Source organism: Lepus europaeus, chromosome 5 (assembly GCF_033115175.1).
Source record: "Lepus europaeus isolate LE1 chromosome 5, mLepTim1.pri, whole genome shotgun sequence".
In the NCBI taxonomy this organism is placed as follows: Eukaryota; Metazoa; Chordata; class Mammalia; order Lagomorpha; family Leporidae; genus Lepus; species Lepus europaeus.
In genome coordinates this window covers 150149162-150165842 of record NC_084831.1, presented here as the reverse complement: position 1 = coordinate 150165842, position 16681 = coordinate 150149162, and the positions used below count along the sequence as shown (strand labels likewise).

The window sequence follows — 16681 nt, the reverse complement described above, 5'->3', positions numbered from 1 at the left end:
TAATCATTGAGACCCCGACAGGCACTCTGTTTCTGACCTCTGATGTCACAGAGCCCTGAGGCAAAGTGAGTTTTTTCATGAATGAGAAGACAGTGATCTGAAATTTACCTGTGGTGAAATGAAATGTAAACATTATTATGTTTTAGACAAACAAGAGTTGTAACACAAATGGGAAGTACATTTCATCAAAAGGCTGCTCTAGAAGTAGCACTGTAATTACATTTCCTTTTGAAAATAGACATTTATGTTTAGGATTTCAACATAAAACCACCAGAACACACACACACACACACACACACCACGTATACATGATTCTTCACAGATGTCGTGGTAATGGTGAATCTGCTAACACCACAAGCCTATGACCAGGACCAGTAGAATACCATGGTGTGAGCCACGTTTTCAGTTTTTGCCTTCAATTTTATTTTGGTTGCTTTGCTGTCATTTTATTTAGGTTCTATACCTTTCAGGCCTGTGATTATTAAAAGAATGGCTAATTGCACTCACCTTATGTAATGCAAAATTCTTTCTTTGTTAGTTTTGTAGGAAATTGTGAGATTGATTTGGAGATTAAGCGATATTTTTGTAGAGCTGGTGTGAAAAGTATACAGGTAAGTCTTAAAAATTTTTAGTCTTCTGAAGTTCTCTAAGCTATGTTCAAAAAGAAACTTATTCAGTTTTAATTCGCTCAGAAATTCCGTGAACTCAAGTTTGTATTTGTAGGTCACAGTTGAAAACAAGTAAGTCAAGTGTATAAGACACTAGATTTTCATGTGATCTTGTTAACCAAGGAAGTGGCCCTGCAGTGTTGTATTCTGTTACCTATCTGGTTTCCTGTTTGAATTTAGATCCATGGTACCATGCGAGTGATCTTGGAGCCACTGATTGGAGACATGCCTTTAGTCGGAGCTTTATCTATATTCTTCCTTAGGAAACCAGTAAGTCAACATTTATTTCAAGTTTACTGTTCCATTCACTGACAAGACTATATATATATAGAAGAATGATACAAAGTGGAGAAAGAAAATGTTATCCTCAACTCTTGTCCCTTTCTGATTCATGAATCCTATGAGTTTTTATGCCTCTTTTGCCTTAACTAAGGGCTTCATCTCTTGAGAAACATCTTTATTAATTATGAAAACAAGGTTTGGGGGTTGGCATTTGACATAGTGGGTAAACCCACCACCTGCAACTCCAGTATACCATATGAGTACCAGTTTGTGTTTTGGCTGCTCCACTTCTAATCCAGCTCCCTGCAAGTGACCTGGTAATAGCAGCAGAATCTTTAAAGTTTATTTATTTTCATTTTCTTTGACAGAAAGAGAGCAGGAGAGTGCTTCCATCTGGTGGTTCATTCCCTCAGATGCCTGCAGCAGCCAGTACCGGGGTAGGCTGTATCTGGGGGCTGAGAATTCAGTCTGGGTCTTCCACATGGGTGGCAGGGGCTCTGAACTTGAGCCGCCATCTGCTGCCTCCCTGATGCGCCAGTAGGAAGCTGGATCAGAAGCAGGGGTGGAGACAGGGCTCTGTCCCAGGCACTTGATATGAGATGTGAGCATTCTAAGTGCTGTCTTAACCACCGTGCCTGTTGACTGCTCTGAGATTTTGTAAGTGTAGCTTATAGCTAATGTTTTATTTATTTATTTATTTATTTATTTATTTATTTTTTTTTTTTTTGACAGGCAGAGTGGACAGAGAGAGAGAGAGAAAGGTCTTCCTTTTGCCGTTGGTTCACCCTCCAATGGCTGCCGCGGTAGGCGCGCTGCGGCCGGCGCACCGCGCTGATCCAATGGCAGGAGCCAGGGCTTATCCTGGTCTCCCATGGGGTGCAGGACCCAAGCACTTGGGCCATCCTCCACTGCACTCCCTGGCCACAGCAGAGAGCTGGCCTGGAAGAGGGGCAACCGGGACAGGATCGGTGCCCCGACCGGGACTAGAACCCGGTGTGCCGGCGCCGCAAGGCAGAGGATTAGCCTAGTGAGCCGCGGCGCCGGCCTAATGTTTTATTTTTTTAGCTAACATTTTGTAAGCGTAATCACTGAGTTTAATTTACATAATTTGCTTACTTAATCCCCATAGCTCTATTATTAAATATTGTTTCTTTTTACCTATCAGGAGCTGAGATTTTGAGAGTCTTATTTGTCCAGATCACACAAGCAATAAATATTGGGGCCTACACATAGACTCAGATTAGTCTGATGCATAATTCATGTTCCTAAACTCTGTTGTCATGACTCACCAGTAAATCTCCATCACCTTCCAGATATTAGCGCTACCATCATTTGGATGCATTTTTTCCACTGTGCTTAATCAATTACACATACAGTTTTAATCAATTACACATACAGTTTTAATCAATTACACATACAGTTTTTGAAAATTGTACAGACCTTTTTTGACTGATCTCCTATCATTCCTTGTGATAAGCAGTAAGTTCTTATTAGCCACAAGAACAAGACAGTGAAACTGATTCCTCCTGAACAGACTCTCTCCTCCTTGCCTGGGCTCCTCCTTACGTGGCCTCTGTGGCCTCAGATTGGCGTCTTCCTCTGTCTGTCTTCAGTGTTCAGCATCGTTAGGATAATCTTCCCAAGTGCAAACAAATCCGCTAGGATTTTCCTTCCCTTACAGACAAGATCATGGGTTCTCCAGCTGTACTTCCCTCCACGGCCCCAAACGAGCATCCAGGTTCCCAACAAGGGGGAACCATTAAACTCTAAAAGACACTTCAGCCCTGTCTTCCATGACTACTTCTCGGTATCTTTTCCTTCTCCCCAGAATGTCGTCTTTGGCCCTTTTGGTTCATTATTTCCGGCAAATTGCTACACGTCCCTTCCTAAGGGAGAGGTCCCATTATAGTTCTGTGTAGTACTGTTAACTTTTTTTTAAAAAGCCAGGGATGTTCCTATCTCCATGAAGTTCAATGTCTGTGGATGAATTGGTCTGTTTCTAAAATGCTCCTTCCCTCCCCACGCCTTTTTAAATGGCTCTTAAGCTATGCCATTCTGTGGCCCCCAATGAGTCCTTTATGGAGGTATTGTTAAACATCATGTTTAATTTAACAAAATATTTATTTTGTTAAGAATAAAGGTTTTATTATTTTTATCTGAGAGGCCAAGAGACAGAAAGACAAAGTTTGCATCCTCTGGTTCCCTGCCCAGATGCCCACGTGGCCAGGACTCAGCTGGACCAAAGCTGGGAGCCGGGAGCTCAGTCCAGGTCTCCCATGTGGGGGGCAGGGGTTGTCACCACCGCTTCCCGTGGCCTGCATTAGCAGGAGCTGGAATCAAGAGCCGGAGCCAGGCATCAAAGCTGGGCACTTTGCTATGGCTCATGGTACCCTAAAGGCTGAACTCCCATCCCATCGTCTACAATTTACTCCAGAAATATTAATTTCTATACTTTGAATAAAGTAAAAAGTATTTTTGTTTGGTTTTTAAAATAAGGGTTTGTCTAGACCAAACTGAGTTTACCACCAGTGGTACTATTTCTATACAAAGGTATAAGAAACATTTACTGTCATCACTTTGTATTACCACTAAAATTATTATTCTCCTTTTCTTACTGCTTACTTAATGGCATTTTTAAAAATACTATATTCGCAAGTCAGAATTAGAGAGGGAGAGGCAGAGAGAGAGAGAGAGGTCTTCCATCTGCTGGTTCACTCCTCAGATGGCTACAGTGGCCAGAGCAGGGCCAGGCCTATGCCAGGAGCCAGGAGTTTCTTTTAGGTCTCCCACATGAGTGGCAGCATCCCCAGACACTCGACCCATCTTTTGCTGCTTTTCCCAGGCCATTAACAGGGAGCTAGAACAGAAGTGGAGCTTCTGGGACTCGAACTGGTGCCCATATGGGATGCCAACATCACAGACTGCAGCTTTACCCCCTGTGCCACCATGCCCACTCCTGTGATGACATTTTAAGTACCTGCTATGCCACAGCTCACTCCCATGATGGCATTTTAAATACACAAAATTCAAGAGCTATTAGAGAACTTTTTTCTGTCAATTCCACTTTATTAAAATTGTGGAAAAGGAGAAAATCTACAAAAGATTTAAAATACATGTTTTTCTCACATACTGGTTGTTTAAAAGCCAGTACATTTAAGAAACCAACTTTATTAATGTCTAAAAAATTAATCTTTATGGGGCCGGCACTGTGGTGCAGCAGGTTAATGCCCTGGCCTGAAGCACCGGCATCCCATATGGGCGCCGGTTCGAGACCTGGCTGCTCCACTTCCAATCCAGCTCTCTGCTATGGCCTGAAAAAGCAGTAGAAGATGGCCCAAGTGCTTGGGCCCCTGCACCCACATGGGAGACCCGGAAGAAGCTCCTGTCTCCTGGCTTCAGATCGGTGCAGCTCCGGCCGTTGCAGTCAGCTGGGGAGTGAACCAGTGGATGGAAGACCTTCCTCTCTCTATCTCTCTCTCTGCTTCTCCTCTCTCTGTGTAACTCTGACTTTCAAATAAATAATAAAAATCTTTTAAAAAAAGAAAGAAAAACTAATCTTTAACAAATTTCTAAATATTTTTCACTTATGCTTGTTTATACAGAGATGTTTTAATAATTTAAAGAAAAATCTTGGGACAGGAATTTTAGCTCATGGTTAAGACACTGATTAAGACACTTTGCATTCCATATTGGAGTAATTGGGTTCAGTGCCCGGCTCTGGCTCCCAATTCCAGCTTCTTGCCCATGTACATGGGAGGCAGCAAGTGCTGACTCAAGCAGTCAAACCCCTGCTACCTGTTTGGGAGACTGGATTGTGTTTCCAGTTCTTGGCTGTGGTCTCAGCCCAGCCCCAGCCGTTACAGGCATTTGGGGAGTGAACAAGTGGATGGCAGCTCTGTCTTCATTCTCTGCCTCTCAAGTAAATAGATAAATAAAGGTCTTTTTCTATTTTCAGTTCAGAATTTAACAATCCAGGTCTTTAAATCTTCCTCAAAACTTAGTATGTCTCTTACTTAATTTAAACTCTTCACAGCTGAATTTACCTTTAAAATAACATCATAATGTTAACTTCCACATGGAAGTGTAGTGACCAGAAAAGAAAGACAGGCTGAAGAGTTCAGAATCACTCATTTCCTTCTATGGTAACTAGTGACCAAACCATATGCTTCAGGGAAAAGGAAATTTTTTTTAAGTTACTTTCGACTGGAAAATATGAGGCCAGAATTCATTGCTTGTTGCCAAGTAATTCTTCCTCCCTCTGGTGAAAAATAAAGCTAGAAAGATTTTTAGTTTTGTTTTTGATAATTTTTTTATAACCCTGGTGATTTAGTAGTGCTGGACACTCATGAAACTTTTCCACATTTTTAGACTTGTTCATTTGTGTAGTTTTGGTAATATGGTACTTGTTGGGAGAAAAAACAAAAACTAAAAAAATCCTGCAGTGATTAAGGGGTTGAGTGCAGGAGACAGTCCGGGCAGCAGGTAGTGACACTCTTGGCTGTGGGACAGCCTGGTTTTCCTCTCCTGATTCTTTCTCTTCTCACTGTGAGCTTTGAACAGCTTATTTCTCCAGTCATCAGTTTCCCTATTTGTAACATGAAAATGAATAGTACTTCATACAATTAAATGTGAACCCTAAATGTCAGTGAGGGGCAGGCACTGTGGTGTAGTGGGTATGGGCACCAGTTCAAGTCCTGGCTGCTCCGCTTCCTATCCAGCTCTCTGCTGTGGCTTGGGAAAGCAATAGAAGGTGGCCCAAGTCCTTGGGCCCCTGCACCCGCGTGGGAGACCTGGAAGAACCTCCTGGCTCCTGGCTTCAGATCGGCCCAGCTCCGGCCGTTGCAGCCATCTGGGGAGTGAACTATGGGATGGAAGGCCTCTCTCTCTGTCTCTACCTCTCTCTGCAACTCTGACTTTCAAATAAATAAATACATCTTTTTTAAAAATGTCACTGAATGTAAAACACTTAGTATAATGCCTGGCACATACTTGTTAAACCTTTAGTTTATGTTTTTCTTTTTTTTAAGTTTTATGTATTTGAAAGTTAAGAGTTACAGAGGGAGAAAGAGAGTAAGAGATTGAGACAGAGAGAGAGAAAGAGAAAGAGAGAAATCTTCCATCTGCTGGTTTATTCCCCATGTGGCCACAGTAGCCAGGGCTCAGCCAGATCAAAGCCAGGAGCCAGGAACTCCATCCAGGTCTCCCACGTGGGTGTCAGGGGCCCATGTGCTTGTGTCATCTTCTGCTTTCCCAGGCCAGTAGCAGGGAGCTGGATCAGAAACTGAGCAGCCAAGACTTGAATCAGCACCCCTAGGAGATGCAGCTTCTCAGGCAGCGCTTTACCCACCATACCACAACACCAACCCCTGAGTCTTCAGATTTTTAAGAAATTAAATATTTTCGTACATGTTAGCATTGTAGTGTGGTCCTTACACTAGAGATGAGCTATTGGTAAGGAGAAAATCTCAGATAAATGTGATAAGAAGCAGGGCAGTTGGTGTTCGCCATTGGATGTGTCCCAGGAATGGCTTTAACATGGTTGTAGCGTGTGCCTGAGGCACGCATCCTGAGAGGTCTGTCTCCTGGAGTCATCTCCCCTCCTCTGGGAGCCTCCTCCAAGCTCAGCACTCTCCTGCCCCTCCACCCTGAAAGCTGCCTGTTAGGAAGGATCGCAGGCTGGCTGGTGGCCTTGGGCCTCGGCTCTCCCATGTGATTCAGAGCGATGCGCTTTCCAGTTTTCCATGTCCCAAGTGAAAGCCAGAAGCCCTGGGACTTTGCAAAATAAGAAAAAGTTCTTGACCCTTATCACCAACCCAAATCTACTAAATAAAGGATCCTAGAGAATGGTGGGCACCAGGGTTTGCATTTTAAACAAACGTCTTGGTGATTTCTTATTCTGAATTGTAGCAATTAGTGCACCTGGGATGCATGGCATATATAAATACTCAGGTACCAAATTGCTGTGGTCAAACTGTGCTGTCTTACTACATCTGTCAAGTGATGCATTATAGATCAGTAGGGAGAAGAAAGTACCTCCGTGTTTTCCAGAAATACAGTCCTGGACCACGTTACACATTCTGTTTCTCATGGGAGCGCCACAGCAGCTCAGAGTTGACTTCCTGTCCTTTGGAAATACACGTTCCACTTACTCTTCAGTTTCCTGAAATAGAGATGTTAGTCATCCAGAGCCCGTGGTTCCCATTCTCCTAGGGCACAGGGAGCACACTAATTTTAGTTGCTTTTCCAAAAGGCTTTCTTGAGCACCGCCTTGATGAGGTCCCTCCTGCTAGTGTCTCGGGTGTCTGTGTGCACAGGTTCGCGACTGAGCTTCTAAGCCTCTTGCTCTCTCACACGCTAGCCCTGGCCTGTGTCCTCCTCTGCACACACACCTGCACACTCACATATTCATTTTCTCATTCTCTCACACACACTCATTCCCTCACACACTGCTTCTGTCACTTTTACACCCATTCTTTCTCCCTCTATCTTTATGCACTTGGTCTCCTTCTGCTCCCCAGCCCTCCTCTGGGCTCAGGGACAGCCAGGTACCCCCTCCCTTTGACACAAGGACCTTATTTTTTTTTAAAAGATTTATTTGAAAGGCAGAATTAGAGAGAGGCAGAGGCACAGAGAGAGAGAGAATCTTCCATCTGCTGATTCACTCCCCAAATGGCCACAATGGCTGGAGCTGCTCCAGTCGGAAGCCAGGAGCCAGGAGCTTCCTCCTGGTCTCCCATGTGGCTGTAGGGGCCCAAAGACTTGGGCCATCTTCTACTGCTTTCCCCAGGCCATAGCAGAGAGCTGGATGGGAAGTGGAGCAGCCAGGACTCAAACCAGTGCCCAGATGGGATGCCGGCACTGCAGGTGGCAGCTTTACCCGCTACGCCACAGCTCCAGCCCCAGGGACCTTATTTTTTACACTCAGACCTCTTCTGTTTTCAAATCCCAGATAAGCCCTGTCCTCCCACCAATCCTGTGCCTGCCTCCTGATGGTTTTTTTTAAAGATTTATTTATTTTGGCCTGCTCCGCGGCTCAATAGGCTAATCCTTCGCCTGCGGCACTGGCACACTGGGTTCTAGTCCCGGTCGGGGTGCTGGATTCTGTCCTGGTTGCTCCTCTTCCAGTCCAGCTCTCTGCTATGGCCCAGGAGTGCAGTGGAGGATGGCCCAAGTCCTTGGGCCCTGCACCCGCATAGGAGACCAGGAGGAAGTACCTGGCTCCTGGCTTCGGATCAGCACAGTGCACTGGCTGCAGCAGCCATTGGAGGGTGAACCAATGGAAAAAAAAGACCTTTCTCTCTGTCTCTCTGTCTCTCTCTCACTGTCCACTCTGCCTGTCAAAAAAAAAAAAAAAAAAAAAAAAGATTTATTTATTTATTTGAGAGGCAGAGTTACAGACAGAGAGGGAGAGACAGAGAAAAAAGTCTTCCATCTGTTGGTTCACTCCCCAAATGGCCTCAACGGCCAGAGCTGGGCTGATCCAAAGCCAGGAGCCAGGAGCTTCTTCTGGGTCTTCCATGCAGGTGCAGGGCCTCAAGCACTTGAGCTGTCTTCCATTGCTTTCCCAGGCCATTATCAGAGAGCTGGATCAGAAGAGGAGCAGCTAGGACATGAGCTGGTGCCCCTATGGGATGCTGGCACCGCAGGCAGAGGCTAAACCTGCTACAACACAATGCCAGCCCCCTGATGATGTTTTTCTCTGCGCTTCAACAGGACTTCCATGTACACTGTTCATTTCAGCAAGGCCTACAAGGGTGTGCCCTCTGTGGCTTAAAAATCTCTTGAACTAAAACTGCCTTCTTTTAGACTTCTCATATTCCGTAGATGATGGTTAATATTCTTTGGAAACTTTTGTGTTAGACAGAGTAATGAACCTGTTTTTCTAAAATGGTTGTTAGGACTTCAGAAATGGTCTCTGATGGTTTGGTCAATTGTTGTTCGAGTCTAGGTAGTTCTTCACCAGAAGTTAACATGGAACAAAACTGCTTCAGAAGTGAGAGGTTAAATGTGCTTTGTGCTGCTTACGTATGTTTGGCTTGGTTAGGAAGATCTGGATTGCTCTAAGGCATTCCCAAGGCGAGGAACCCTGAGAGGGTGGCTGTAATTCCCCTCCCTCCCTCCCTCCCTCCCTCCCTCTCACTCTCTCTCTCCCTCTCTCTCTCTCTCTCTCTCTCTCACACACACACACACACACACACACACACTATCTAGTTGCAGCTCTGTCTTCCCACAGCCCACCAGGTGATGACTTAGAGCCACGTGCCATCTATACACGTTGTCTTACTCAGGCCTCATGGCCCTCCCATCCTATGGAAAACAAAGCTCAGAGATAGTAATTTTTAAATTGGAACTTCAGTAGGAATATTTCTAGTATTGAAATTTATTTTTAAAATCTCATACGTGGAAGCAGTTGTTTGGCTCAGTGGTGAGAATGCTGCTTAGGATGCCCGCATCCCATATTGGAGTCCCTGGATTAAAGTCTTAGCTGTGCTTCCAGTCCAGCTTCCTGCTGACACATGCTCTGGGAGGCAGCATTAGCTCCCTGCCACCCATATGGGAACATGTATTGAGTCCCCAGCTACTGGCTTCAGCCTGACCCAGCCCTATCTGTTGTGGGCTTTTGGGGAGTGAACCAGTGGATGAAAGATAGCTCTCTCTCCCGTACTACCTCCTCATTCTCTCCTTCTTCCCCTGTCTCTCCCTCCCGTCTTTGTCTGCCTTGCAAATAAATATAATTTTAAAAATCAGTTTTAAAAAAAAATCTCAAATTATATTTTAAAACTTCAAAGCATTGTAATTTATATTTCAATGGTTTTCTCTAGCAATTGGAAATTTTCTTTAGGGAGCTGGCATTTGGGCATAGCTTGGCATTTGGGTAAAGCTGCCACCTGTGATGCCAGTATCCCATATGGACACCAGTAAAACAGCAGAAGGTAGCCCAAGTGTTTTGGCCCTTAAACCCACATGGCAGAACCAATGAAGCTTCTGGCTCCTGGCTCCAGTCTGTCTCAGCCCTGGCTATTGTGGCCATCTAGGGAGTGAACCAGCAGATGGATGACTCTCTCTCTCTCTCTTTCCCTCTCTCTCTCTCTCTCTCTTTCTTTCCCCTCTCTCCCTCTCCCTCTCTTCCCCTCTCTCCCTCTCTGTACCTCTTCCTCCCTCTCTCTCTGTAGCTCTGACTTTAAAAAATAATTAAAAAAAAAAAAAAAAGAGAGATAGGTATTAAGGAAATGAGTATTTCGATTGTAGTGATAATAGGGGCCAAGTTCCCTAGTACCATTTAGTGGAAAAAACCAAGATGCTTAACATCCCATGCTGGTGTGTAGATCTCCTGCCACAAAGGAATGCCCTGCAGGAGGCCAAGAACCCCGTGTTTAAGTTCTGCATATCTATAAGAAAGTGACATCTAAGTCAGGTAGCAAAACTTAGACCAGCTGTCTGCTGGTGCATCCACTGAGCAGGACCTCAGCGTAAGGGAGAAGTCAGGGAGGGGAGAAGGCACCTCAGAGACGGGTGAGAGGATGGATGGCTCAGAGCAAAACCCTGCTCAGCAGATCTGCCATTTCTTCCCTTGGGGGCTGAGTGGGAAGATGAGAACTCCCCTCTGTCCTGTTACCCAGTTGTGAAAATCAGACAGTTACAGATAGGATCACTTCCTCCAGGTCTCAGTTTTCCCACCTGTAAAACTAGAAGAGAATGGTTCTTCTGAGTCTGTGACCAGTCCTCAGTTCAAATAGCTACTGCTTTGTAAGCCAGCTTTTTACGTGACCTTCAAACGTGTATCTGTTCTGTTTTCTTTTTGAGCTCAGTCCAGCAAGTCTTGCATGAAACTTTTATCCTCAGTGCAGAAAGTGGAAGCGTTTTCCTGTCTTGGCGCCTTTCATTTTTAGTTTTGAGAGGCAAAAAGATATCTGTCCGGTGTCTAGGTAGTTTTTAGAGATTTTTTTTTTTTCTGGGTGTTAAGCCCACAAGAACAGAATTGCCACCTATTTGTGCAGATTTTGGGGAACAGGCGTTTGGCCTGGGGGCTAGGATGTTGCTTGGGACAGCTGCATCCCACACTGGAAAGTCCTGCTCTGCTGCTGATTGCTGCTCCCTTCTAAAGCACTGGGAGGCAGCAGGTGACAATGGCTCAAGAGTTGGGTCCTTCCCATCTAAGAGGGAGACCTAGATTGAATTCCCAGTTCCCTGGTCCAACCCCTGCCGCTCAGGGCATTTGAAGAGTGAACCAGTGAAGGCAGTCCCTACCCCCACCCCCGAAAGTACCCCCCATCTCTGCCTACCTCTCTAATACAAAAGAAAAAAGCAATCAGCATTACTGCTGCTCGTTTGTGGAGCTCTGACTTGCCAGCTTTGAGCAGTTTTTATCATTTAAAGTTCTAGCAAAATATTCCATGTCAGTGCCATATCAGGTGTTCAAAATCTTCATGCAGTGGCAGGCTCCACAGTATCAGTTGGTAAAGACACTTCTTGTTTGTGCAAACTGAAACATGCATTTTAAACCAAAACAGGAAGGTGTGGACCAGCCAGGTCATACTTAATGATGTCAATTCTATATAGCACTATTGTACATGAGGTAAGAAAACAGGTTTCTGAGGCAGGCTTTCGGCACAGTGGTTAAGTAAGACACTGCTTGGGATGGCCACATCCAGTACCAAAGTGCAGGGGTTCAAGTCTCAGCTCAGCTTCCAACTCCAGCTTCCTAATGAAGAGCACCCCGGGAAGCACCAGGAAGTGCGTCGAGTGGTTGTATTCTTACTGCCCACGTGGGGGGCTCCAGTAGAGTTTTGGACTCCTGGCTGCGGCCTGACCACTGCTGTTATTTGGGAGATGAACCAACTAATGGAAGATTTCTGTCTGTCCCTGTGTCTCTCTCTGTCTTTCTGTCCCTCTTGCTGTCTCCCTGTCTTTCAAACAAGGTGAAAACAAATAACTATTTTTAAAATGACCTTTTTTTTAAAAAAAATGGTAGTGAGCCTCGTGCTTGAGCTGTGGGTATATCTTATACTCCCTGCCAGTCCCAGTCTAACTTAGGACTGGTGACACATCTGGAGAAAAAGCTGATGATTCAGTGTGATTAGACATTTCGTTCCTTATAATTTCGGTCAGACAAGCAGGATGTCATGTTGGTGATCCGAGCGGCTTCGGATTACTGCATGGAATAATCACGTGGGGCACGTGGCGTTTTAGAAAATAGGACAGTGAAAAGATTCCTTTGTCTCCTTCTGTCACTTCATACATGTTTTTTGTTTGATAACTTGTGACTCGTTCCATTTGGCCAGTTTTTGCTTTTTGCATTTTTATTTATAGTTCAATTCACTGGGCAGTCAAAGCTTCTCAACCAACTAAAATTAGCTTTACTCTGGCTTTTCTAAAGTCAGTCCTGTCTCACCAAGTATTTTAACAAGTCCAGAAATACCTCGGAGCTACTTGGAACCATAGTAAAATCTCATTCTAACACCAGTCTCGAGTCTTCTGCTTTACGCTGTCTCTGAAAGACGACTGTATTAACAAACACTATTAAAAGAATTGTTAATTCTGTTTCCAAAAGCTGCCGGGATAAAACAGCTCTACCTTAAAGGTAGTAAGACTAGGGGCTGGCATGCGGTACCGTGGGTTAAGCCTCTGCCTGGGACGCTGGCATCTCAAAGCAGAGGGCAGTTTGAGTCCTGGCCGATCCAGCTCCCTGCTAATACTCTTGGAAATCAGCAGATGATGGCCCGAGTACCCGAGTCCCTGCCCAACCTGGGAGGAGCTCCTGGCTTCAGGCTGGAGGTCTTCTCTCCCTCCTCTCTCTAATTCCCTCTCCTTCAGATGCTCTGCTGCCAAATAAATAAAGAAATATTTTTTAAAAAATTATTGAGACTACACTGAAGATGTTTAAGGTGACAAGACTGTGACATAAAAGTATAAAATATGAATGCTATGTTTTTTAAAAAATGTATTAATATCAGCCGGCGCCGTGGCTCAATAGGCTAATCCTCCGCCTAGCGGCACTGGCACACCAGGTTCTAGTCCTGGTTGGGGCACCGGATTCTGTCCCGGTTGCCCCTCTTCCAGGCCTGCTCTCTGCTGTGGCCAGGGAAGGCAGTGGAGGATGGCCCAAGTGCTTGGGCCCTGCACCCCATGGGAGACCAGGAGAAGCACCTGGCTCCTGCCTTCGGATCAGCGCGGAGCGCCGGTCGCAGCAGCCATTGGAGGGTGAACCAACGGCAAAAGGAAGACCTTTCTCTCTGTCTCTCTCTCTCACTGTCCACTCTGCCTGTCCAAAAAAAAAAAAAAAGTATTAATATAAGAACAGATTTTATAGGTGCAGTTGTAAAATAACCATATTTCCCTTGCTCCCTCCCACAATCCCCGCTCCTCTTTTCCTTTCTTTTCCTTCTTTGATTTTTGCAAGAACATTATTTCAATCCACTTATAATCACAGGCTTAATGCACCACTAACCATAATATTCAACAAGTAAAAAGCAGGATGCTTAGAATGAAAGTGTATTTATAGGAAAATTCTTCATTACGCTGCACCTTTGAATTTCACCCCCTTCGTTGTCCTCGTGGCTATAGTGGCCGCACCTAATTTTACTGAGAAGCTTCCCTGTCTCCTTCCTTAACGTGTGTCCCTTTCCTGGAATTTGTTTGGCTTTTCTATCTCGTAGCCCTGCAGATGGTGAAGCTTAGGTGTCTTTTGATGTAATAGCAGGTAGAGTGCTTGCATTTTAACTCAAGTCACATGCAAAGCTTCATGCTGTATCTCTAACACGTTCTTCTTTCCTGAAGTACATTTGTGATCAAGAGACAGAATCTTCAGGGGCAGGTGGTTAGCTTGGCAACTAAGATGCCTGCATCCCACATTAGAGTCCTGGGCACCCTACCCAGTTCCAGCTCCTGACTCCAGTTTCCTGCAATGCAAACCCTAGGAAGCAACAGTGATGATTCATATAATCGGGTTCTCGCTACCACTGGGGAGACCCGGATCCAATTCCTGACTCCCAGCTCCAGCCTGACCCAGCCCCAGCCATTGTGGGCATTTGGGCAGTGAACCAGTGAATGGTACAGGTCGTTTGTTTTTTCTGTCCCTCAAATAAATAGATAGGTAAATATTAAGAGAGGAAAAAAGGGAGGAAAGAACCTTCCATGCTAAATTATAAAATCCTGTTACAGTGCTGTCTTAAATGTAAAAGATTCCTGATATATAGGTGTTTTTGTAGGATCAGAATACTTTGTTGTGGTGGGAGTATCTGTTCCTTTCTAAGTTCTGAAAAGAGTCTCTGGCCTAGTGGTGTAAGAGAAAAGAAAGGGCGGTCAGCCTCTAAATCACAGTGTGTATCAGTTTATCCATATGATATAAAATATGTGTTCAGCCACATACTTTGAATATCCAGTGTTTCACTTAATTTTATATTCCTGTTTATAACTCTCAGGGACTGGCATTGTGGCACAGCAGGTTAAGTTCCCGCCTATGAAGGTTGGCATCCCATATGAGCACCTGTTTGAGTCCCACCTATTCTGCTTCTGACCAGCTCCCTGCTAACGTGCCTAGGAAAGCAGTGGAAGATGGTCCAATTGCTTGGGCCCCTGCCCACATGGGAGACCCATATGGAATTTTAGGCTCCTGGCCTGGGCCTGGCCCAACCCAGGCCATTACAGCCATTTGGGAATCAAACCAGTGGATGGAAGATCTCTCTCTGTCTCTTTGTCTCTGTCTCTCCAACTATGCTTTTCAGGTTATGGGGGCGGGGGGGGGGGGGGGGATCCACTGTAATCCAAAAGCTGTACTTTGTAAATTTATATTTATTAAATAAAAGTTAAAAAAAAATAAATTTCAAAGAAACAAACAAAAACAAAAATGGTGGACAGACCCAGGATAGACATTTCTTTTAAAGAAAAAGGAAAAAAGAATAGTTCATATTGATATTTACAACACAAATTTAAGATTAATTACCAGGGCTGGTGCTGTGGCTCATTGCTGGCCTATAGCATCAGTACCCCATATGTACATCAGTTTGAATCCCAGCTGCTCCTCTTCCAATCCAACTCCCTGCTAATGACCTGGGAAAGTATCTGAACGTGGCCTAGTGCTTGGGCCCCTGCATCCACGTGGGAGACCCAGTAGGAGCTCCTGGTTCCTGGCGTTGGCCTGGCCCAGTCCCAGTCATTGTGGCCATTTGAGGAGTGAACCAGCAGAACAAAAACCTCTCTCTGTAACTCTACCTTTCAAATAAATAAAATCAATCTTAAAAAAATTCACTATTAAAAAAAGATTAATTACCCGTTTTTTTCTTCCCGTTTTTTATATTTGTATCTCATTCCTCTTATACTGAAAAGTCACAGTCTTTCAGGATTTTGAAAAATTTGTTTCTGTTTTTCGTTTTGGTCTATCCTAAAGAATCTTGACTCTCACAGTTCATATTTATTTATAACCGCTTACTCCCAAAAGGGATTTGGATAGTTCTGTTGCTCTGTGTTGATAATTGAGGTCAGTTTAATGTAATATTTCTTATACAAATATAAAACACAAGGAATTTTATTATTTGTGATACCCATTTTGATAGGAAAAACAGTACTTATATTTCCAGTCAGTAGTTTTAACTGGTCTACATCCATTTAATAGAATGTAAGCTAACTGTGTAGAGATTATTCTTAGATAAATAGATATAAATGTCAAATGAATGGGCAGAACATGTTCCACTAATTGGAAAATGCAAATTAAAACAGTGATAAAGTACCATTTTTCCATAGCCAGATGGACTAATTTTCAATATCTGCTTTTGGTGAAAATATGGAAAAATGACACACTTTTGGTGGAATGTATATTATTATAATGTTTTTGGAAGGCAGTTAAATACTATATATCAGTATTAAAAATAAACATAATTCTTTAACCAAATATCCCATTTTTGATTGCTAGTATGCATTTATCTATAAGAACTTGTATGTACAGACAAGTCATTATTCATAATAAAAGAGAAATTGTAACTACTCTGAGGACACACCTGTGAAGCACAGGTTAATAAGTTATTGTATGATTTTACTGGAGAAAACCAAAAGCAGAAGCAGGTCTGCGTGTACCAACCAGCAAAGACGTCCTCACCATAAAACAAGGTGGAGGAAGAAAGATTAGCACAGTATTGTGTATGAACTCTTTTTGCTTAGAAAGAAACAAACTTGTGTGCATTTGATCTGATGACTGGAAGTGATTTGGATATTTAATATTTTGCCCTTTTTTAAAAACAGCTTTTAGAAATTAACTGGACAGGACTGACTAATCTGCTGGATATCCCTGGATTAAAGTAAGTTTTTTGCGGGGTCCTATTACAGTTAGCTTGTTGATGCTGTAATGCACATTTTTAGTGTCATAAAATAACACGAGAATCATCTAGACCCATGTGTGCCAGGTAGAATTAGGCCTTCTCAGTAGACTGTCACAGAACAAGGAATAGAGACAGCATATTTGGAATTTGTTCTCCTAACCACATGTGAAGAAACTACTTGAGTCCCAATGAGCTAACCTGTGATGGTTTTAGGAGCGCTTTAGACTGAGTTACCCTTTATTTGCTTTTTGTTCATGGCAAGGCTTCTTCACAGTCCTGGTGTGTTAGAAAAGTAGAGACCTTTTAATATTCAATAAATTAATTTTTAAATTTAGTTCTTGTTGTTTTCCCTTAAACAATAAAGAAAACTTTGAAAATATGTGTATACTTCAAGCCAACCTTTCCATGCTCTTCCCAAGC

General features: G+C 43.9%; 1 protein-coding gene across 1 annotated transcript in view; it reads left to right on the top strand.

Annotated features, from left to right (window-relative positions):
* The window catches only part of ESYT2 (extended synaptotagmin 2), a 108423-nt gene that overhangs the window by 46251 nt on the left and 45491 nt on the right, over positions 1-16681 (top strand). The window contains exons 5-7 of the mRNA XM_062192936.1: positions 539-611; positions 849-938; positions 16185-16240. Of these exons, the coding sequence (XP_062048920.1) occupies positions 539-611; positions 849-938; positions 16185-16240 (219 nt within the window). The remainder of the gene's footprint in view (positions 1-538; positions 612-848; positions 939-16184; positions 16241-16681) is intronic.